We start from the raw sequence: 23347 nt of genomic DNA, 5'->3' as shown, positions 1-23347 counted from the left end.
GGCCCCGGGGGTGGATGAGATCCGCCCGGATTTCTTAAGGGCTCTGGATGTTGTGGGATTGTCCTGGCTGACACGCCTCTGCAACATTGCGTGGACATCAGGGACAGTGCCTCTGGATTGGCAGACTGGGGCGGTGGTTCCCCCCTTTAAGAAGGGGGACCGGAGGGTGTGTTCCAACTAGAGAGAAATCACACTCCTCAGCCTCCCTGGTAAGGTCTATTCAGGGGTGCTGGAGAGGAGGGTCCGTCGGGAGGTCGAACCTTGGATTCAGGCGGAGCAGTGTGGCTTTCGTCCTGGCCGTGGAACAGTGGACCAGCTCTTCACCCTCAGCAGGATCCTCGAGGGTGCATGGGAGTTCGCCCAACCAGTCCACATGTGTTTTGTGGACTTGGAGAAGGCGTTCGACCGTGTCCCTCGGGAGGTTCTGTGGGGGGTGCTTCGGGAGTATGGGGTACCGAGCCAACTGATAAGGGCGGTTCGGTCCCTGTATCACCGATGCCAGAGTTTGGTCCGCATTTCCGGCAGTAAGTCGGATTCGTTCCCAGTGAGGGTTGGACTCCGCCAAGGCTGCCCTTTGTCACCGATTCTGTTCATAATTTTTATGGACAGAATTTCTAGGCGCAGCCGAGGCGTTGAGGGTGTCCGGTTTGGGGACCTCAGCATCGCGTCTCTGCTTTTTGCAGACGACGTGGTGCTGTTGGCTTCTTCAGGCCGTGATCTCCAGCTCTCACTGGAGCGGTTCGCAGCCGAGTGTGAAGCGGTCGGGATGAAAAAGATTTCACCAAAAAACTACTAGCAGTGATTCTTATTAAATACGACACTGTTATGATGAATAACATTTTCCATCACTTCAGCGCCTGCAGGTCAGATTTATGAAATATGTTTATCTAATGAGGCGAAATCACATCCAACGGCAAACATTCTGACCAAATACAACATCTTGAAGAATCAGTGAAAGAATACATCTAAATAAAGTAATAAAGAAATCAATAGTATTGTTGGTTTCCCTTTTTGGCTAGTGCATCATAGTCTGGAGTAAAATTTGTTGTGGTAATTTTTAGGATAGAGTCGAGGTGTCGGTCCGTTAACCTAGATCTGTGACGGGCTTTGTTGACGTTCATGTGGCTGAACGTCTTCTCACACACGTAGGTCGAGCCAAATTGTCCACTCTTTTTTAACATTCGGCACTCACTGTCCACCTTTCTTTTCTTCGGGCCACTCATTTTAATGGAAGGATTCCAGGGGAAGGTTTGTGGGTGGCATTAGCGTAAAACTGTATCTGAAAACTCAGCGCGCGAATTACGAGAATATTGACGTCACAGCCGACACTCGAAATTCGGCACTGATAGATGAAATTACTACGTACTACTGAGTACGCACACGCACTTGTGAGTGTGCACCGAGCTTTCTGACACGGCTCCCGGGAGTAAATGCGCGGGCGGGCGCTTCCCCATCTACTGGGGAAACATAGTAATTGCAGGGAAAATGACCCCCAAAAAATTAATAATACAATTTATTCAGGTTTGGCGGGCCGGATTAAACGGCCCCGTGGGCCGGATGTGGCCCGCGGGCCGTAGTTTGCCCACCCCTGGTTTAGCCTGTTGTTGCTCGTTCATGACTGTTCTTGGTGTTGGATTTTGGTGAATAAATTGCCCCCCAAAATGCGACTTATACTCCGGAGCGACTTATATATGTTTTTTTTCACTTTTTTGGGCATTTTATGGCTGATGCGACTTGTACTCCGGAGCGACTTATAGTCCGAAAATTACGGTAGTTTTGGTTCAGCTTGAAATAATGACGGACTGACGATGACAGACGGGCGGCCAGCCACTGCCAAATGACAAATGAGCGTTTACAATGCAACCACTTTTCAGAATCGCTTCTTAAAAGTTAAAGTTAAAGTTAAAGTCCCAATGATCGTCACACACACATCTGGATGTGGTGAAATTTGTCCTCTGCATTTAACCCATCCCCGTGTGATCTTAATCCATCCCCTGGGGGAGAGGGGAGCAGTGAGCAGCAGCGGTGCCGCGCTCGGGAATCATTTGGTGATCTAACCCCCCAATTCCAACCCTTCTTGATGTGTTTGTAAATATACTGAAAAAGGCACTTGAGTGGTTTAGTATGGATGTGGTTTTTTTCCACAAACAAGGTATTTCCGATGTCTTTTTTCTCAAACTGAATTTTTTGCTGTAATGCACTTTATTTTGGAGTCAGCCTGTCCTCCATCAAGCATCTAAAGTTGGTCCAAAATGCTGCTGCTCGCCTCCTAAGTGGGGCTCGCAAGAGTGAGCTCATAACTCCTACTCTGGTGTCATTTGACTGGCTCCCTGTACGTATTTTTTAAGTTCTTTTTAAGGCTCTGTTATTTGTTTTCAAATCTTTAAATGGTCTTGTTCCTCTCTGAGCTATATCCATACACAACTGCTCAGTGCCTTAGGTCAGGGGACCAGACTCTATATAAAGGTAAATTTTTGTTTTACTGTTGTGTAAAATATGTTGTTGAATTGCCTGATCTTTGTATTGTATTGTACATTTTGTCAAAAAGACCGAACATCAAGCACGTGACAGATCTTTGCGGTGAAGAAGAATAGACAGTAACAACAGACCCAAAAGATCTTGCTGCCTTATTCATTCAAAACCTCTATCCATCCATCCATCTTCTGTACCACTTGTCCCCACGGGGGTCGCGGGCGTGCTGGAGCCTATCCCAGCAGTCATGGATCAGTAGGCGGAGGACACCCTGAACTGGTTGCCAGCCAATCGCAAGGCACACAGAAACGAACAACCATCCACACTCGCACTCACACCTAGGGGCAATTTGGAGTGCTCAATCAGCCTACCATGCATGTTTTTTGGGCTGTGTGAGGAAACCAGAGTTCCTGGACAAAACCCACGCAGGCACAGGGAGAACATGCAAACTCCACACAGAGAGGTAGAATCGAACCCGAACCCTCCGAACTGTGAGGCTGACGTGCTAATCAGTGCGCCACCGAGCCACCCTCATTCAATACCTCATTCAGAAAACAATTATTTATTATTATGGATTGATGGATGTGTACTAGAACTAGCTTGTTCTGAAATGGTTTTTTTACATTTTGAAATCAGTAAAGCTGAGAATCCCGACAAACTTGCCAAAAGAAGTTTAACAGTCTCAAGCCAAAATATAGGAGGATTGTTGGGCATGAGGCCAGCAACCCATCCCCATAAAAACATGAACCGCTACAGAAACAGCAAGAATAAATCCAAGAAATCAAACTCAGTGCAGGAATGAAGGAAACCACAGATTTATGAAGAGACTGACACAAACCAGAAATGGCCCTCAGTTCCCGATTCCTGCTCCAATTGTCTGAGCTAAAACAACAACAATTCGAACCCGGAATGTAAGAACATTATCAAACTGGAAAATTGGCCCAACTGTAGATAATTCACGATACCAGTTGACAGTCCTGGGGATCAGTGAGTTTAGAATCTAAGCCTTAGATGGACAGGAAGTGGGGAAATAAGTGCAGAAGGACAAGCACTGCTTTTCTCTGGAAATGAGGATCAGCATATACAAGGAGTGGGCATAACGCTAAGCAAAAAAGCCAGCCCAGGATTGATAAGATGGAAATCCTGTCAATGAAAGAATAGCAAGGCTACCATCCAAGCAGATAAAAGTCACAATTGTGCAAATCAATGCACCAACTGACTGAAGATTCAGATGAAGAAGACAAATTCTATGGAAAATTACAAGAAACGGTACATGAATATCAAGCCATGATCTACTCTTCCTCATTGGTGACATGAATACTCTAATTAACAAAGATAGAAGAGGTAGAGTTCACAATTCGCCCATTTGGCTCGGCAGCAAAAACCAATGACAATGGTGAGAGTAATTCAGTTTTGTGGTGCAAATGCACTCACAATTGGAAATACCTTTTTCAAGCACCAAGAAATACACAAAAAGACCTGGCGATCTCCAGATGGAAGAACTCTGTATGAAATCAACTCCATGTGCATTTCCAAGAAATGGCAGTCATCACTGCAACATGTCAAAGCCTGCAGAGGAACAGACATTTACACTGATTACTACCTGGTCTGTGTAAAACTAAAATTGAAACTGAAGAAATTGCCGAAGAAGCAACCGTCAAGACTATCAGCTTGAAAAGCTGAAGAACCCCAAGACTTCCACAGAATTCAAGATCAAATTACAAACAGATTTGAACTGCTTCGACAGAGTGAAGACATTGAAGTAATCTGGCAAACCTTCAGTGAAGCAATAAAAGAGGCTGCTGAAGCTGGCAAAAGAAGAGCAAAATTCAAAGAAAGGTGGAATACTGAAGAAACCTGGGCGATGATCAACCAAAGGAAAGCTGCAAGAGATGAAAGTGACCAAGGCATAAATATAGAACAGAGGGAAAGAACAACTGACAAATACCAAGCACTGGATAAACATGTAAAAAGAAACTGCAAGAAAGACAAGAAGCAGTGGTGTGAGCATAATGGTCATGAAGCACAGTAAGCAGCAAATAAGAATATAAGGACACTTTATAAAATTGTGAAAAGAGCTATCTGGCTCCAAGAACTCCAACACAAACAGTGCCCTGATCAAGAACAAACAGGGAAAGACATTAACATTTGAAGAAAAGCAAAATGCCAGATGGATTGAACACTTCTCAGAAACATTGAATCAGCAAGACCCACACAAGCCTTAAAAAGTGGGTCTCGGTCTGTTTCTTTAATCCGCCCCAGGATTCGTTTGCCTGTATTCACACCTGCACAAAAGGTCCAGACCAGCGTTACAATCGAACTCTGGTCCGTTTAAAGTGGACCACACAATCAGGTCTGAGTACACCCTTAGACTTCAAAATAAAACCCCGCTAAACACACTCTAAACAAGGCTTAATTAAGCAGGAGAAAATGGATTTGGCAACCCCCGCCACAAACAGTCGCACGGCTCAAGCGTCTTTAAAATGCAACGTGTTTATGGAGTCGATGTAAACTTATGTCGCGCGACGAGCATTCCCACTCGCCCCTTCTTGTCAAAGGGCAACGGTAAGGTATCATCCTATGAGAGCATTCAGAAATTTTAGGAGAAGTTGTAGTGCTCTCAATGGCGTTGGAACACGAATTACTCTTAATGAAATTGTTTTTTTAATTTATTGTTTTAGTAATTTATTTGGGCTTTGTACCCTTTGCAATTTTATGTCTCAAATTTAAACGTTTTCTGGTTCTTGGGGCAAACAAGTTAAGAAATAATACATTCACCAAAACCAAAAAGTTAGTTAAAGCAAATATAATGTTACTTTAAATGTTTTGTACATCGTTTGTACATCCTTAGATTCCTGTCTCAGTGTGGCACCTACAGCAGATTGTTTGTGTTTGCACATTCTGGACCATAGTCATGTTTTTGTTTCAATTTATTAAAGAAAACGACAATTCAAGCAATTTTCTCTTGTATTTGAGATTACAGGGTGATAGCATCACCTGGCTACAAGTTCATGTGGAAAATGAACTTTCCCAACACTGCCGTCAAGGAACATCAAAATGGATAGATGGAAGCTGATTTTATTATATCTACTAAACACAGAAATAAAACGCTGTATATTCATGAATGTTTGGCGGTTTGTGCAACAAGCACAACAGTAAAGCGGTATCATTGCTCAATGCCTTCTACAAGATGGCGGATATTCTGACGCATAATCTACCAATTGCGACATATTGCATAGATATCTATGGTGACGACCGCGAAGTAATGGGAGAAAATGGCACAAAAAGCACCTCACGCGAGAATACCAAAACTACGCGATATTTGGAACCCGTTAGCGATTTATGTCTCGCTTATCTTGTTGCTAGGCTTCACAACTAGACATCTATCGCTTTTTGTCGATACCACTGTTCGACGCGGGAGTTATATTGCAAACACAGAGAAAATGTAAGTGTTGTGTTTACTTTATAGGCGGCATTGCTTACGGCAATCAGTCTTTGTGTACATTGCGGGTCAAGTAGATAATAGGGCTAGCACATGATCAGCCGCATTTGTGTATTCATAATAAACACACGTGTCTTTCGGGACAAAAAGAAAAAGCACAAAATAGTCCATGCATAACTCAACAAATTGAACGGCGCATTTGGTATTGGTGTTTCACCGTATTCCCTCCCAAGAAAAATGTCTCAAAGTTTTGTTTCGTCGTCGATTTGTTTTAAATGTAGTGCCTTCACCTTAGCTATCAAGCTAACGTCATTCTATCAAATTTAAAGAATCGTGCTCACGAGCGGAAGTGTTAAGTGTCAGGATTGGCTCGTAACGTTAAACAACAATGTTTGACAGTAGAACGATGGTTTATTTCGCCGTGACCGGTGTTGTGCTTGATTTGGTTCCCCCGTGAGATTTTGTTCCCCCTACCGCGGGAGCGCGCACGCCTTATTTGGAAAGCGAAAAACCGATGTCGTACGGCGTCAGCACTATGTTGTTTTCAATAAAAACATGAAGAACTCACGTTTGCGTCAGTCAATTTTAATTTTTATAAAGGATTATTCTCATTTGATGTCTTTAAATTCATCCGCGTTCTGCCATTGAAGCGGGGTGCATTCAAAGACCAGTCGTACAGACGGAACACTCAGTCACTTCACCAAAAAGCAACAATATAATTACGTGAGCTCTTTGCATAAACCTCGATGCAAAGAAACTCCTCTTTTTGGGTACAGGCTACAAGGAGTATATATTACAAAGGAGACTTTCTACTTAATTGTGATCATCGTTCATCCATCCATCCATCCATTTTATTACTCGGGTATTTTCAAAGCAAATTAATATTGTTGCATTTATTAATTTGCTTTAACATGACAGCGCAATATAATTAAAAGCTGACACTATAGCAATGTCAAACGTGTTCATTTAAGAAAAAGCCACACACGTTTTGTGATCAAATCTTTCATAACGAGAATGATTTGAGTGAATTGATTTGAATGAATAATTGAGAAGAAATTTCAGTTCTGAAGGCTCCTTTTGTCCCAAGCAAAGTGACAGATGGTGGGGAGGGGGGATAAAAATTGTAACAAGAACTCTATAAAAAATGTCAAGCCGTGAGGATATGTTCCCCCCCCCTTATTTTGAGAACGGTGAGTGCTGGACTCCAGCTGTTTTTTTTCTGTCTTCCTGGGGGTCTGTTCAGGTTGTGTGGCAAATTTGAACAGGTTCCCTCATTCCTAGGCCAAATTACAGGGGGGAAACAAATCCTCACAGCTGCCCCGTGAGGATATGTTCCCCCCCCTTATTTTGAAAACGGTGAGTGCTGGACTCCAGCTGTTTTTTTTTATTTTTATTTTTATTTTTTTATAGCATAGACGTCTAATAGATTAGATTTCTATGTTAAAGTTTTTTAGACGTCTATAAGTGAATGTTTTTTAGACGTCTACGGGATAGACGTCTATTAGACATATATATGTGAAAGTTTTTTAGACGTTTATTGCGTAGACGTTCGAATGATAACTAATAGCTATTAGCGCGATTAGCGCTAATCGTGCTAATAGCTAGTGATCATTTGAACATCTAGACGTCTATTCAACATAGAGGTTCTCTTCAATACATTTAACCTGTGATCCTTACCTTTGTGTAGTTCCAGGATGTTGTGAAAATGCATTTGATTAGTGATGGTCCAGGGTGTGAAAATTTTTAAATATAAAATTAGGTTTCAGTAACAGTTATGTTATGTTAGCTGCAGATATAAGTACACCTTTTGATGTTAAAATTAACCAAAACGATAACTGAACCTAAATAAAAACTTTTTTTCAAACATTATCCAACCATCACAAATATAAATGTGCAATGTTTTTAAATCATGTTTAAAAATGTAAAAATATACATACAATTCTTAAAAATGGGGGCTATTTTAATAGAACAAAACTACTGTATTTTCCGGACTATAAGGCGCACCTAAAAACCTCAAATTTTCTCAAAAGCCGACAGTGCGCCTTATAGTCCGGTCCGGTAAGACAAAAACCTGCCTTTTCACGTGCCACTCCTTGAGCTAAATCTGGAGTCACAAATCACAACATGGGTAAAAAGGGAAATATCTTTGCCATGCCAGCAGAAAATCTCAAATATGTGATCTATACTTACTGTTTGATCTTGTTTTTGTTTTATAATAGCCATCGTGATTTTTGAAAGCGAGCTGCTGATGTCTGCAAAAGCAATGCCATTATTTACATTAGTTTTGAATTCACATATGAATTGTAAATGCATACGGCATAACCTCTTGTCAAAAATAACATTTCCATTTTAAATGTAGGCAGTTATATGCCTTATACGTGCAGTTATAAACTTTCAAAAAGATTTTATTCACTTGATATTTTATTTACTTAAGAAAACCACTACATACACTATGCATCGACATGAAACAAACTTTTTGGAATTTGAAGCAAATTCACTTAAGCTACCATCAACGTTTAGCGACCATTAACGTTTGTGTCAGCTCTTCTCTTCACAAAGCAACTAGTCATGTAGCGAAAACGAAGGACTAGCAGGCAAGCTGCAATTTAAGTCCAAGCTTGAAATCGATTGATAATGAAATGGACAAACTTTGCAGGACAAAACAACAGGACTTACTGAAAAACCTCGAAGACTCACCTGCTGGCAGGCTTCCTTTGTATCTTTTTTTGATTTTGCCTGTAGAAGCAACAGGCTCAAACTCATAGGCCACTTTACTTGCGCTGCACACTTCTTCTTCTTCTTGTTTTTTTTACGGTGGCACACAATTTATGCACGTGTCTGCCCCTAGCGTTTCGAACGAAGCAATACAACATTGTTCATAAATATTACAGCTGGTTCAGGGTTCAATATTTCATATTTGATGGATTTAATTTTGGCATCTATGGAATAATCTAATATAGACTTCTATGTCAGGTTACAGAAATAACTACACTTCACTGGGATCATTGGTTGTTAAAGGGTTAAAACAAAGCAAGACAACTTATGTACATTATTTATACAACTTATAGCTGGTTTAGGGTTTAATATTTCATATTTGATGGTGGGGACAAGCGGTATAGAAAATGGATGGATGGATGCATGGATTTAATTTTGGCCTCAGGTTAACCACACTTCACACGGATCAATGGTTTTTTAAAACAAAGCAATACAACTTCTGTAGATTATTTATGCAATTTACAGCAGGTTTAAGGTTTAATATTTCGTATTTGATGGATTTAATTTTTCGTCTGTGTGCCCTGCAATTGGCTGGCAACCTGTTCAGGGTGTCCCCCGCCTACTGCCCGATGACCGCTGGGATAGGCTCCAGCCCGCCCGCGACCCCCGTGGGGACAAGCAGTAGAGAAAATGGATAGATGGATGGATGGATTTAATTTTGCCGTCTATTTTAGGTTATTCCATAGCCCTAATATCAGGTTACAGAAATAACCACACTTCACACGGATAAATGGTTGTTTAAAACAAAGCATCACAACTTCTGTAGATTATTTATACAATTTACAGAATGGTTTTGGGTTTAATATTTTATATTTGATGGATTTAATTTTGTCGTGTATTTTAGGTTATTCCATAGCCCCAATGACACTTTACACGGATCAATGGTTGTTTAAAACATGGTTGTTTTGGGTTTAATATGATCATATTTGATGGATTTAATTTTGTCATCTATTTTAGGTTATTCTATAGACCTAAAATCAGGTCATAGAAATAACCACACTTCACACGGATCAATGGTTGTTTAAAACAAAGCAACACGACTTCTGTACATTACGTATACAACTTACAGAATGGTTTTGGGTTTAACATTTCATATTTGATGATTTATTTTTGTCGTCTATTTTAGGTCTATGTGTAGACCTAAAATAGATGTCTATTTCAGGTTATTCTATAGACCTAAAATTGACGTCTAAATTAGGTCTATGTGTAGACCTAAAATAGACGTCTAAATTAGGTCTACACATAGACCTAATATAGACGTCGATCAGGTTACAGAAATAACCACACTTCATCCGGATCAATGGTCGTTTAAAACAAAGCAATGTAACCTCTATTCATTTTTTATACAACCTCCAGCTGTTCTGTGGTTTAATATTTCATATTTAATGGATTTAAATTTGTCGTGTATTTTAGGTCTTTATATAGACCTAATTTAGACGTCTATTTTAGGTCTATATATAGACCTAATTTAGACGTCTATTTTAGGTCTATAAAATAACCTAAAATAGACGTCTATATCAGGTTACAGAAATAACCAATTCGCATGTACGGATCAATATGCTTGTTAAACACAAATCCAAACAACTTCTGTACATTATTTATACAACTTACAGCTGGTTCAGACTTTAAAATTTTGAAATATGATCATATTTGTTTTTAATTTAGACGTCTATTTTAGGTCTATACCGAGACCAATTTTAGACGTCTAAATTAGGTCTATACATAGACCAGACGTCTAATAGACGTCTATGGCTGACAGGGATATATGTATATACAGGACTGTCTCAGAAAATTTGAATATTGTGATAAAGTTCTTATCTGTAATGCAATTAAAATAACAAAATTGTCATACATTCTGGATTCATTACAAATCAACTGAAATATTGCAAGCCTTTTATTATTTTAATATTGCTGATTATTGCTTACAGCTTAAGAAAACTCAAAAATCCTATCTCAAAAAATTAGAATATTTCCTCAGACCAAGTAAAAAAAATAAATAAAAAGATTTATAACAGCAAAAGAAAATCAAACATTTGAAAATGTCCATTAATGCACTCAGTACTTGGTTGGGAATCCTTTTGCACGGATTATTGCATCAATGCGGCGTGGCATGGAGGCAATCAGCCCGTGGCATTGCTGAGGTGTTATGGATGCCCAGGATGCTTCAATAGCAGCCTTTAGCTCATTTGCATTGTTGGGTCTGGTGTCTTTCAGCTTCTTCTTCACAATACCCCAACAAATTCTCTAATGGGGTTCAGGTCAGGGGAATTAGCAGGCCAATCGAGGACAGTAATGCCATGGTCAGTACACCATTTACTGGTGGTTTTGGCACTGTGGGCAGGTGCCAGATCATGCTGGAAAATGAAATCATCATCTCCATAGAGCTTTTCAGCAGACGGAACACCCAGCATGTAGTGCTCTAAAATCTGCATTTACTCTGGACTTGATGAAACACAGTGGACCAACACCAGCAGCTGACATGGCTCCCCAAACCATCGCTGACTGTGGGAACTTCACACTGGATTTCAAGCAACTCGGATTTTGCTCCTCTCCAGCCTTTCTCCAGACTCTGGCGCCTTGACTTCTAAATGAAATACAAAACTTGCTTTCGTCTGAAAAGAGGACTTTGGACCACTCTGCAACTGTCTAGTGCTTCTTTTTCCATAGCCCAAGTCAGACGCTTCAGAAGTGGCTTGGCCATGGGAATACGGCTATTGTAGCCCATTTCCCGGACACGTCTGTGAACAGTGGCTTTTGATACCTGGACTCCAGCTTCAGTCTTCTGTCTTTGAAGCTCCCCCAAATTCTGGAAGCGACTCTTCTTCACCATGCTGTTAAGGCTGCGGTCATCTCTCTTGGTTGTGCAGTGTTTCCTGCCACATTTCCCCCTTCCAATTGCCTTTTTGTGGATGTGCTTTGAAACTGCACTCTGTGAACAGCTTGCTCTTTGAGAAATTTCTTTTTGTGTCTTACCCTCCTGATGGAGGGTGTCAATGATGGTCCTCTGGACAGCAGTCAAATCAGCAGTCTTCCCCATACTTGTCATTTAGTTTACTGAACCAAGCTGAGTGTTTTTCAAGGCTCAGGAAACCCTTGCAGGTGTTTCGAGTTAATTAGACGATTCAAGTGATTAGTTGAATACCCTACTAGTATACTTTTTCATCATATTCTAATATTTTGAGATAGGATATTTGCGTTTTCTTAAGCTGTATGCCGTAATCAGCAATATTAAAATAATAAAAGGCTTGCAATATTTCAGTTGATTTGTAATGAATCCAGAATGTATGACATTTTTGTTTTTTTAATTGTATTACAGAAAATAAAGAACTTTATCACAATATTCAAATCTTCTGAGACAGTCCTGTGTGTGTGTGTGTGTGTGTGTGTGCGCGCGCGCGTGCGCATATATATATATATATTTATTTATATTATTTAGTTATTTACATTATATATATATATATATATTTATTCATATATATATTTATATATCCATATATATATATATATATATATATATATATATATATATATATATACATACACACACACACACACACAGTTTTTTTTTTCACACAGTGTTCTTGCAACCAGTCGGGAGGTGTAAAGTAAACAAGGTGTTTTGCTTGACGTGTTATTGAACAACTGAACAGTTTAGGAGTTAAACAAGTTCCAGTCTGGCTGCAGCCCCCCCCCTCCTATCTGCATACACAGATATCTGCATACAGTTTTTTCTCCCATCATGATGGCACTTGGTGGGGGGGCACACACATGGTAATGTCCAGACGGACAAATTTGGGACAAAATCATTTAATCACTTTTCTATGCTGATTTACTGATGTAACAGCTCTTTTTAGTGAAACATTTGATGAGCAAACAACCGAGACAAGTTTTTTTTTCCAGCCAACGATGAATTCACTACTCTAAAAACAAACAAAACAAAACCTCTCCCCCATCAAATAGTTGTATTCTATTTTTTTCTGTACAGTATGAATTTGTTAGTGATGTTCATCTGTTGAATAGGTCCACTTGTAGCGCAAAATTCATAACCTACTTTTGTTTTTGCCATATTCACTAATAATATTGCAAGATCAAAAAAAGAGGAAGTGCTTTGGTCATAGTGCTTTAGACACTGGCATTGGTAAATGTATATTATTGTCACAATTGATCATAGCAAGAGAAATACTTGTATGTGATTAAATTAGTTTGGTTAGTTGTGCTTGATACTAAAATGCAATGCACATGCAATGACTTATTAATGTTTGTGTGTGTGGCTGGGGGGGCGGATAATACAGGCAGCCTGCAACAGCCAAATGGTACGACCGACGGGACTCTGTCTTTATAGAGTTCTGCGTGGAAGACAGTAAAGACGTGCATGTGCGTTTTAACAAGACTATACTTGATTTCAGGTGAGTCTTTTCTACTTTTTGCCAAGTGTTGATTTTATTTTATTATAGTAATTTATTGTCATTCTAACGCAGCTGTGCCAGTGGAACAAATAACATCAAACATCAGAATACTGTGGAACTTTTTGGGGAGATTGAGCCAAAAGTGAGCGTGTCACATTTATGTAGTGTGCGGATCTTGGGCCATGTACTAAATGTGTTGCAGAATTCCAAGCTTGTGTCTTTGTCATTATACAGGACTCTAAACACAGACGCACTGACCGGTCTGTGATGTGTTGTTTACGAAAAGCTGAGACGGGCAAGGCCTGGCCTCGACTGACCAAAGATAAGACAAGGGTAATGCTGGGAAACTTTAAGTTGTTCTCTAAGTCAGTTCAACCTCTGGAGTCCGATGCAATTTGCTCTCACTGCTTCCAATCAGAGTCTGATTCTGGTTGAAGGTATTTTGACTATTCTTCTTTACAAAACATCTCCAGTTCAGGGTATTTAAGGTGGCCAGTTGCAAGTTGTTCTCCTCCTTGCATCTTCTCTGAAGAGTGGTAACATGGGAGCCTCAAAACAACTGACAAATGACCTGAAAACAAAGATTGTTCAATGTCATGGTTTAGGGGAAGGATACAAAAAGCTAGCTCAGAGATTTCAGCTATCAGTTTGCACTGTGAGGAACATAGTGAGGAAATGGAAGACCACAGGCACAGTTCTAGTTCAGGCCCAGAGTGGCAGGCCAAGAAAAATCTTAGAAAAGCAGAGGCGAAGGATGGTGAGAACAGTCAAAGTCAACGCACAGAGCAGCTCCAAAGCCCAACAGCACGATCTTAGTGCAGATGGTGACACTGTGCATCGTTTCAGCGCACTTTGCACAAGGAGATGCTGTATGGGAGAGTAATGCGGCAGAGGCCTTTTCTGTGCACATGCCACAAACAGAGTCGCTTGAAGTATGCCGAAGCACATTAGGACAAGCCAGTTTCATTTTGGAATAAGGTGGACTAATGAAACTAAAATAGAGTTGTTTGGACATAACAAGGGGCGTTATGGATGGCGGAAGAAGAACACCGCATTCCAGGACAAACACTTGGTACCCACAGTCAAATTTGGTGGTGGTTCCATCATGCTGTGGGGCTCTGTGGCCAGTGCAGGTACTGGCAATCTTGTTAAAATTGAAGGTCTCATGGATTCCAGTCAGTATCAGCAGATTCTTGCGAACAATGTTCAGGAATCAGTGACAAAGTTGAAGTTGCGCAGGGGCTGGATACTTCAACAAGACAACGACCCCAAACATTGCTCAACTTCTACTGAGGCATTCATGCAAAGGAACAAGTACAACGTTCTGGAAGGGCCATCTCAGTCCCCAGACCTGAATATTATTGAAAATCTGTGGTGTGATTTAAAGGGGGCCAGTGGAATTATTGTCCATGCTCGGAAACTATCAAACTTGACTGAACTGGATATGTTTTGTCAACTAGAATGGTCAAAAATACCTTCAACCAAAATCCTGACTCTCATTGGAAGCTATAGGAAGTGTTTAGAGCAGGGGTCACCAACCTTTTTGAAGTTGGGAGCTACTTCAAGGGCACCGAATAATGCAAAGGGCGACCACTTTGATAATACACTTCTGAAATAACAAAGTTACACAGTGTACCTTTAATTTTATATTTTTATTAATGATATTCTATGTGAAGACACTGAACATTAATGTTAGTGGGAAGCCTGGCATTGCATGCTCTTCACCAGTGTACTGTAAACTATTTTTAGAACTGGCCTATGGCCGACTGATGTGGTCGCTGCGGGCGACTGATGTGGTCACCGCGGGCGACCTGGTGCCCGCGGGCACCGGGTTGGTGACCCCTGGTTTAGAGGCTGTTATTTTTGCAAAAGATGGATCTACTAAATATTAATGTCATTTTTCTGTTGGGGTACCCAAATTTATGCACCTGCCTACTTTTGTTTAAGTAATGATTGCACACTTTCTGCAAATCTTATAAACTTCATTTCACTTCTCAAATATCACTGTGTTTGTCTGCTATATGATATATTTAACTGAAATTGCTGATTCGAACAACCAATGATTTATAGAGAAAAATCTTGAAAATGGTCAGGGGTGCCCAAACCTTTGCATACGACTGTATATCATATACGTGTGTGTGTGTGTATATGTGTGTGTATGTATGTGTGTATGTATGTGTGTATGTATGTGTATGTACAGTGCCTTGCGAAAGTATTCGGCCCCCTTGAACCTTTCAACATTTCGCGACATTTCAGGCTTCAAACATAAAGATATAAAAGTTGAATTTTTTGTCAAGAATCAACAATAAGTGGGACACAATTGTGAAGTGGAACAAAATTTATTGGATAATTTAAACTTTTTTAACAAATAAAAAACTGAAAAGTGGGGCGTGCAATATTATTTGGCCCCCTTGCGCTAATACTTTGTAGCACAACCTTTTGCTGCAATTACAGCTGCAAGTCGCTTGGGGTATGTCTCTATCAGTTTTGCACATCGAGAGACTGGAATTCTTGCCCATTCTTCCTTGCAAAACAGCTCGAGCTCAGTGAGGTTGGATGGAGAGCGTTTGTGAACAGCAGTCTTCAGCTCTTTCCACAGATTCTCGATTGGATTCAGGTCTGGACTTTGACTTGGCCATTCTAACACCTGGATACGTCTATTTGTGAACCATTCCATTGTAGATTTGGCTTTATGTTTTGGATCATTGTCCTGTTGGAAGATAAATCTCCGTCCCAGTCTCAGGTCTTTTGCAGACTCCAACAGGTCTTCTTCCAGAATGGTCCTGTATTTGGCTCCATCCATCTTCCCATCAATTTTAGCCATCTTCCCTGTCCCTGCTGAAGAAAAGCAGCCCCAAACCATGATGCTGCCACCACCATGTTTGACAGTGGGGATGGTGTGTTCAGGGTGATGAGCTGTGTTGCTTTTACGCCAAACATATCGTTTTGCATTGTGGCTAAAAAGTTTGATTTTGGTTTCATCTGACCAGAGCACCTTCTTCCACATGTTTGGTGTGTCTCCCAGGTGGCTTGTGGCAAACTTTAAACGAGACTTTTCATGGATATCTTTGAGAAATGGCTTTCTTCTTGCCACTCTTCCATAAAGGCCAGATTTGTGCAGTGCACGACTGATTGTTGTCCTATGGACAGACTCTCCCACCTCAGCTGTAGTTATCTGCAGTTCATCCAGAGTGATCATGGGCCTCTTGGCTGCATCTCTGATCAGTCTTCTCCTTGTTTGAGATGAAAGTTTGGAGGGACGGCCGGGTCTTGGTAGATTTGCAGTGGTCTGATACTCCTTCCATTTCAATATAATTGCTTGCACAGTGCTCCTTGAGATGTTTAAAGCTTGGGAAATCTTTTTGTATCCAAATCCGGCTTTAAACTTCTCCACAACAGTATCTCGGACCTGCCTGGTGTGTTCCTTTGTCTTCATGGTTCTCTCTGCGCTTTAAACAGAACCCTGAGACTATCAAAGAGCAGGTGCATTTATACGGAGACTTGATTACACACAGGGGCATTCTATTTATCATCATCAGTCATTTAGGACAACATTGGATCAGTCAAAGGTCCTCACTGAACTTCTGGAGTGAGTTTGCTGCACTGAAAGTAAAGGGGCCGAATAATATTGCACGCCCCACTTTTCAGTTTTTTATTTGTTAAAAAAGTTTAAATTATCCAATAAATTTCGTTCCACTTCACGATTGTGTCCCACTTGTTGTTGATTCTTGACAAAAAATGTACATTTTATATCTTTATGTTTGAAGCCTGAAATGTGGTGAAATGTTGAAAGGTTCAAGGGGGCCGAATACTTTCGCAAGGCACTGTGTGTGTGTGTGTGTGCGTGTGCGTGTGCGTGTGCGTGTGCGTGTGCGTGTGCGTGTGCGTGTGCGTGTGTGCGTGTGTGCGTGTGTGCGTGTGTGCGTGTGTGCGTGTGTGCGTGTGTGCGTGTGTGCGTGTGTGCGTGTGTGCGTGTGTGCGTGTGCGCGTGTGCGCGTGTGCGCGCGTGTGCGCGCATATACATACACACACACACATACATAAACACACACACACATACACAGTGGAGCCTCGGTTTTCGAACGTCCCGGTTCTCGAACAAATCTGTATTCGAACAAAATATTCGAGATTTTTTTTGCTTCAGATGTCGGACGAAATTCGGTTGTCGAACCTCGCGAGATGAGCCGAGAGGACCCGCATGTCAACTGACTCCGTTCGTTATTGCATTCTCGTTACTCTGAGGATTGCATCAACTCGAATCATGCCTCCAAAGGAAACAAGTGGAAGCAGTAAAGCCATCCTAAAACACAAAGACGCTCCTAAAGCAATGCGACAGTGAGCGCCCGGCGTGCTGCGGTTGCGCGATCGGACCGAATTAAGCTCCCTGCGCACTGAGGTCCACTTAAATTTTGGAAAGTACATCAGGACTTTAAAAATATTTTCTAAATTTTAGCGATGGCTCTGTCACAATAATGCGACCAGCGCGGTGCAGTTGCGCGGTCGGCAACGCCCTACGGTTGCACGATCGGACAAAAATGCACAAATGAAAAAAATGCTTAAAAAAGGCTTTTTTGTTGTTGCTTGGAACGGATTACATTTTTTTCTATTATTTGTAATGGGAAAACATGATTCGGAATTCGAACGATTCACTTAAACAGCCTTCTGGAACGGATTGTGGTCGAAAACCGAGGCTCCACTGTGTGTGTGTGTGTGTGTGTGTGTGTGTGTGTGTGTGTGTGTGTGTGTGTGTGTGTGTGTGTGTGTGTGTGTGTGTGTGTGTGTGTGTGTATCAGTGACGTGCGGTGAGGGTTGCTGTTGGTGAGGCACTGACAGAGTCAGATTTACAAACGTACTGTATGACGCTAAGGCACTGACTCACAAGTCAGATTTACATGCATACATGGTTGTTATCCCATTCTTGATTAAATGTAATAACATTTTAAACACACCACTGTACATTTAAACACACCACTGCAGTATTCTTACCTTTGCTTGTAAATGAAGTCCATTCTCCTGTCCTTCTGGACGAAGATCTCGATGACAGGGAAAGCAATAAAGTCGATTTTTGGCAGCACAACCACAAAGCCAGTCTTTTTTAGAGTACCAATCCTTTTGAAACGAACGTGTTGTAGTCCGTCCCGGGAGGCCCGTAGTTTGAATTAATCCTCGCAAATCTGGCGTTGGTCTTCCCTTACTTATGGTTTCTTGCTTTGACTGAAAGTCAAGTTTTAAAAAAAGTCGTATTTTCGAGATTATATCCTCCATTGTCAGGGAAAACAAAGCCAAATAGCAACGCGTTAGCACCGAATGTTGTTGGTTGTTTTTCTTTTCTTTTTCTTCTTCTTAATTTACTCTCGCATTTACTCGTGTCGTGAACTATTAGCCGGAGGCTCACTATCGCCCCATCTTCGCGGCAAAGGTACTGGCTGCCTCAAGGCTCGTATTTTCACCCGCTGACTGCAAATAAGCACGCGCTGTTTGCGCGCGCTCAGTACAGTGTGTGAGTGGTGCACACTCTCACACGCACGCCCTGAGCGGCACAACCTGTCACTGCCGCAGCCTCCATGATTCTCGTCTCCCGTTGTTATTTGAACAAGAAATACAGCTATTTTGACTATGAAAATGATCCAAATGTATAGGAAACACACCAAAATTGCATTAAAAGCATAGACCACAGGACAGATATTATATTATGTTTTATTATAGTATTCATTTTTTAACAACTTATGGTGACAGCTGAGGAAACCATGTTGAGCCCTTTACTGCCCCTGGTGGCAAGGTGAGGCACTGCCTCACCTGCCTCCTATGAGTGCACGTCCCTGGTATGTATATATATGTACAGACATATACCGTCTTTTTCCGTGCATAATGCGCCCCCGTGCATAATACGCACCCTAAAAATGGCATGTCGATGCTGGAAAAAAGCCTGTACCCATGTATAATACGCACCCAAATTTTGACTCTTAAGTCCGTAAACGTAAAATTATTTCAGAAAAAAGATCATCTTTGGGAACAACCGGATGTTATTCTGACGGTCAGTATCACTGCGCATGCGGTAGCAAACTCGATAGCGAAGAAATGTTTCGGATTTGTGTAGGGTGCATTGTGACAGCAAACGAGCAGGTGATCGAGCAAGCGTCTGATACGAGAGCATTGTGTTCGTATTCAGCTGCCCTATTGCCTAATTTTTCTGCCACTTCAATGACTTTCTTTTGAAATGCTATACTATAACTTGCTCTCTTAACCATCTTGATGAAACTGCTAATTAAACTGTGAATTGAAACTAATAGGTAGAGAACTGAACTCTCGCTCTTTATATAGCTGACGTGTCTTGCGCATCCGTTCTGCGCATCGGATCCATAGTGCGCATGCGCAGTGATACTGCCTCCATATGATATCCGGTCTGCGATGGAGATTAAAAAACAAACAATATTTGACAATAACACACCATCAAGGATTGCACCATCGCATCAAACGATGTGTCGTCAATTATGAATTTTACTGACTAAGTGTGTTGGGCAGGATGGCTGAATGTGATGCGCGATTGACAACAAACAAGAAGAAAGGTGTGATTTCAAGTTTTATTTCGAGGGAGATTTTCTTCAAAGATTGTTGTACCCATGCATAATGCGCACCCCAGATTTTAGGACAATAAATTAATTAAATTTTGCGCATTATGCACGGAAAAAGACGGTACATATACGTACATACATATATATATCTGTATATGGTCTACATTTGTCTCTGTCAGTGCAATTGCCTCAGCGTGGACTTCAATAACTGGAAAGATTGGGAAGAAGACTCCGAAGAAGACTTCAACAGTTTTGACAAGTTCTCAGAGGTAACAGCCTATAGATGACACACGCGCACATGCACACAGTAATAAAAATGGAATTATCTTATTTCTAGATGATGAACACCATGGGAAGCGATGATCTACCTGACCTAGACTGTGCTGATGATGAGGTGGGTCTCTTTTTTTAGTTTATACAGACGCTTGTATTATTATGATCGCACTAATTCTTCCGTAACGAATTTCCATTCTGTTATTTTGCACCAGAATTCTTCAATACGGGCCTGCACAGAGAGCCAGAGTTTCCTGTAACTGATGCTAAGCTCCTTTATTGACAGCAATGTTTAATGTTTGCAATTTTCCTTCTCTAAAACAATATTTTATACAATTCAATCAGTGTTTAAAGAGAGGCAGGGTAAAGAGAGCCCAACATTGGCACTTATGTTATAGAACTGTATTAAAAAATGTTGTCAGTGCTATAATTCCCCCCTGAAAAAAACTCAGATGAGATTTAACGGTATTTATGAACACAAGGGTAGTACACTTACTGATACCCTTTTTTTGGGTGTAGTCTGCTTGATTTGACACATCAGCCTGACGACGTCACGAAAGGAAGAGATCCCAATTTCTCCATTTCAATCATTGTAAAGACTATCACTTAAAACGTACATAAACAGCTATCAATTGGTACCAAAATGTACATGGACCTCTCTACTTATGACTATTTCAACATATTAAAAGTATTAATGTTTCTGTGGCTGATTTAAGAGAAATGAGCAGCCTGTCAGCAGCTGAAATTCCCTGCCACATCTATTTCCTTTCACCAGTCACCAACATTCGCAAACACGACATGGTCCGAGAGGCTGTATGTAAGCTGAATCGTTCATACGTCGTTTTGTAGTCAATTGAAATTTGTAAGGGTTCATGCAACTTACATTTCCCATGAAGTCCTTGTATGGGGTACCGCATATCCCAAAAGGATGCTCTTTAAACGCCACATTCAGCTGAAGGGTTGGCCTCCTCGCTGGAAGTACAGTGCTGCCAATCTTTCCAACAAGCCGACCTCCGGGCGTTGTGACGCGGTCTATGGCGAGTCTCCTGGCTGAGTCGGGACCTGGCTGACACATTTGTGTTTGCAAATTTCCATTTTTAGTCTCTGGGATTCTTTTTTTTATCCACTTCTTGTTGGCATTCTGCAGTCGACCTGGAGTGCCACTGACACATCAGAAAACTCAATCCATGCACCAAAAAGCAATGACGAGTACGTGAGCGCATTGCAAGGATTACGTGGAAGCAAAAAAAAAAAAGACAATGCAAAATAATTAAATGTCGAAAATAAGGCAATGTGAAAAGTGTTCATTGAAAAAAAAAAAAGTCGCACACTTTTGCATTTGTTGCATCAGCAAAATTTTGTGATGAAATCATTAATAAGTGAGTTTTCGGACTGTGTGAGTGGTCATTGAACGCACCCCGGGTCGACTGCAGAACGCAAACGAGGAGAAGAAAAGTAAAGAAACCTAGTGACTAAAAATGGAAAAGCAGACCGCAGCAAAACATGTGAAGTCTTTAAGGGATATTGTGAGAAGGAAAGCCTTGTCCATTTTGTTGGGCAGGGAGCATATGTAGATTTGTGAGATAAAACGATTGGAGCAAAGTCTGAAGGCCTCAATACGGAAGCTTAACCAGCGCACCACTGCAACCAGCGCACCACTGCTCCTCTGATGAGTATCTATGAAAAACTTGGATTTGTTAAAGTTAGTGTGAAAAAAGGTTTTCAGTTGACTCTCAAATGCTAAAAAGATGATTTAAAAAAACAGGCAAAGCTGATCAAAAACAGGCAATAGTAGAGCGCGTGTAAGCACCATCTTGATATTGTAAACTTATGAGCACAACAAACTCTGCTTCCTCCTAGTCCTTTTCGAGCATTCTTTGTTTTTTTTCCTGTTTTTTGTTTGTTTTGTTTCTGTGACTTAAATATAACACTTTAAAGTGTTATTTTCTTTTATTTTTTCCTCTTTTAATGTTTTAAATATGTTCGAAATAAAGGTCAATCAATCAATTAATCAATCAATCAAAACAACTGCACATATTAATTTTTTATTGTATTTTAGGATTGCTCCACAAAACCCATCAAAAAGCACACAATATCCTCCCTGGAAAGTTTGAGAAAATACATTTTTATCAATCGGCCATGAAAAAGGGCTTGCAAGGCCCCATTCATCATTGCTTGCATCTTGAAGTAATATCAGAATAAGAATGGATACTGCCATTGTGCAGTGTACGGTACAGTGAAATTGGGATCATTGCTCACGTTCTGTTAAATTTGATTGTCTCTTACAGCACGATACTGCAGACAGCGACAACGAACGTATGTATTGTATTTAATTTCTTCATGCATCTGACACAATTTGACTTTTCTCCATCTGAAGTTTTGTTCAAGGCATTTTCTGTACTTATTTATTGTGCAGCCCTGATTGAAACTATTGATGTTTTTGTTTCCCCTCCCCAAGAAATGCCTGACCTTGAATAGTGTAAAAGATGGTTGAAGATGGCAATAGAGAGAGAAGACCAAAGAAGGTCCTAAATCGGACTGAAACCACCACAACACAGGAGGTGTGTTTCACTTCTCTTTTTTTGCTGGACTCTCATTGTTGTGTTACATTCTTCTCCATTCACTTACATGAGTGCACGGGAAAGGATTTCGTACCCCCACCTTTTAACATTTCAGTCAAAATGCTCCTTTTCCAGTGGATGTTTTTTTTTTTAAAGATCACATTTCTCTTTTAATGTTTTGTCGTGCAAATTGCACTTAATATATTATGAGAATGCTCTACCTTATTTGTATGGCAACATATACAAATATTTAACATAATTCATTTCAGCCAATGCAATAAATAAGTTCTTGTGCAAATGGCATTCTGTGTTGTGAGTGGTTTTGGCAAACTTTATTTCACATTGGTGCACTTTGAAATAAATACATAAACAACCAATGCTTCCATTTGACTGAATATTTGGGGTTGTGGAAGTTTAATTGAGATGTGTTCATTTGAAACACTATGACAGTGCATTGGAGCCTTGTATGTGCCTGATTTCTTGTGGTTTGTACTGCTGGATTCACTCAGTTTATCATAAGCTTAACTCACTCATGTCAAACAAAGTCTCGCTGACTAAAACAGTGTTTCCCAACCACTGGTGTGCCGTGAGAGATGTTCAGCTGTGCCGTGGGAAATTGTCCAACATTAATTACGGAGCGCATTGTAAACAGGATAGACAAACCACTGGTCAGTTAGCGCAAGGCCTGGTCAGCCACTTGCTAATTGTGCACGTGTAGCAAATCGGAGAATCTTGAGATTTCATGTTGTGGCATCGGCACATACTCAGTTTATGTGTGTGTTGCTGTGTGCTTTTACTAACAGTGACACTATCAAAGTCAAAGTTAAAGTCAAAGTCAGCTTTATT

At 40.8% G+C, this 23347-nt stretch overlaps 1 protein-coding gene across 1 annotated transcript; it reads left to right on the top strand.

Moving 5' to 3' along the window:
* Positions 1-5791: 5791 nt before the first annotated feature.
* On the top strand, positions 5792-22878 carry LOC119119507 (prostaglandin E synthase 3-like). Its single transcript, XM_037245948.1, has 8 exons — positions 5792-5917; positions 12982-13095; positions 13168-13237; positions 13330-13428; positions 19847-19936; positions 20005-20061; positions 22229-22256; positions 22399-22878. Coding segments are annotated over exons 1-8 (480 nt in total). The 5' UTR covers positions 5792-5915; the 3' UTR covers positions 22419-22878.
* The last annotated feature ends 469 nt before the right edge of the window (positions 22879-23347 follow it).

Source organism: Syngnathus acus, chromosome 2 (genome assembly GCF_901709675.1).
Source record: "Syngnathus acus chromosome 2, fSynAcu1.2, whole genome shotgun sequence".
Classification (NCBI taxonomy): Eukaryota; Metazoa; Chordata; class Actinopteri; order Syngnathiformes; family Syngnathidae; genus Syngnathus; species Syngnathus acus.
Note: the sequence above shows the minus strand (reverse complement) of the source record. Positions and strands in the feature narration are given on the sequence as shown.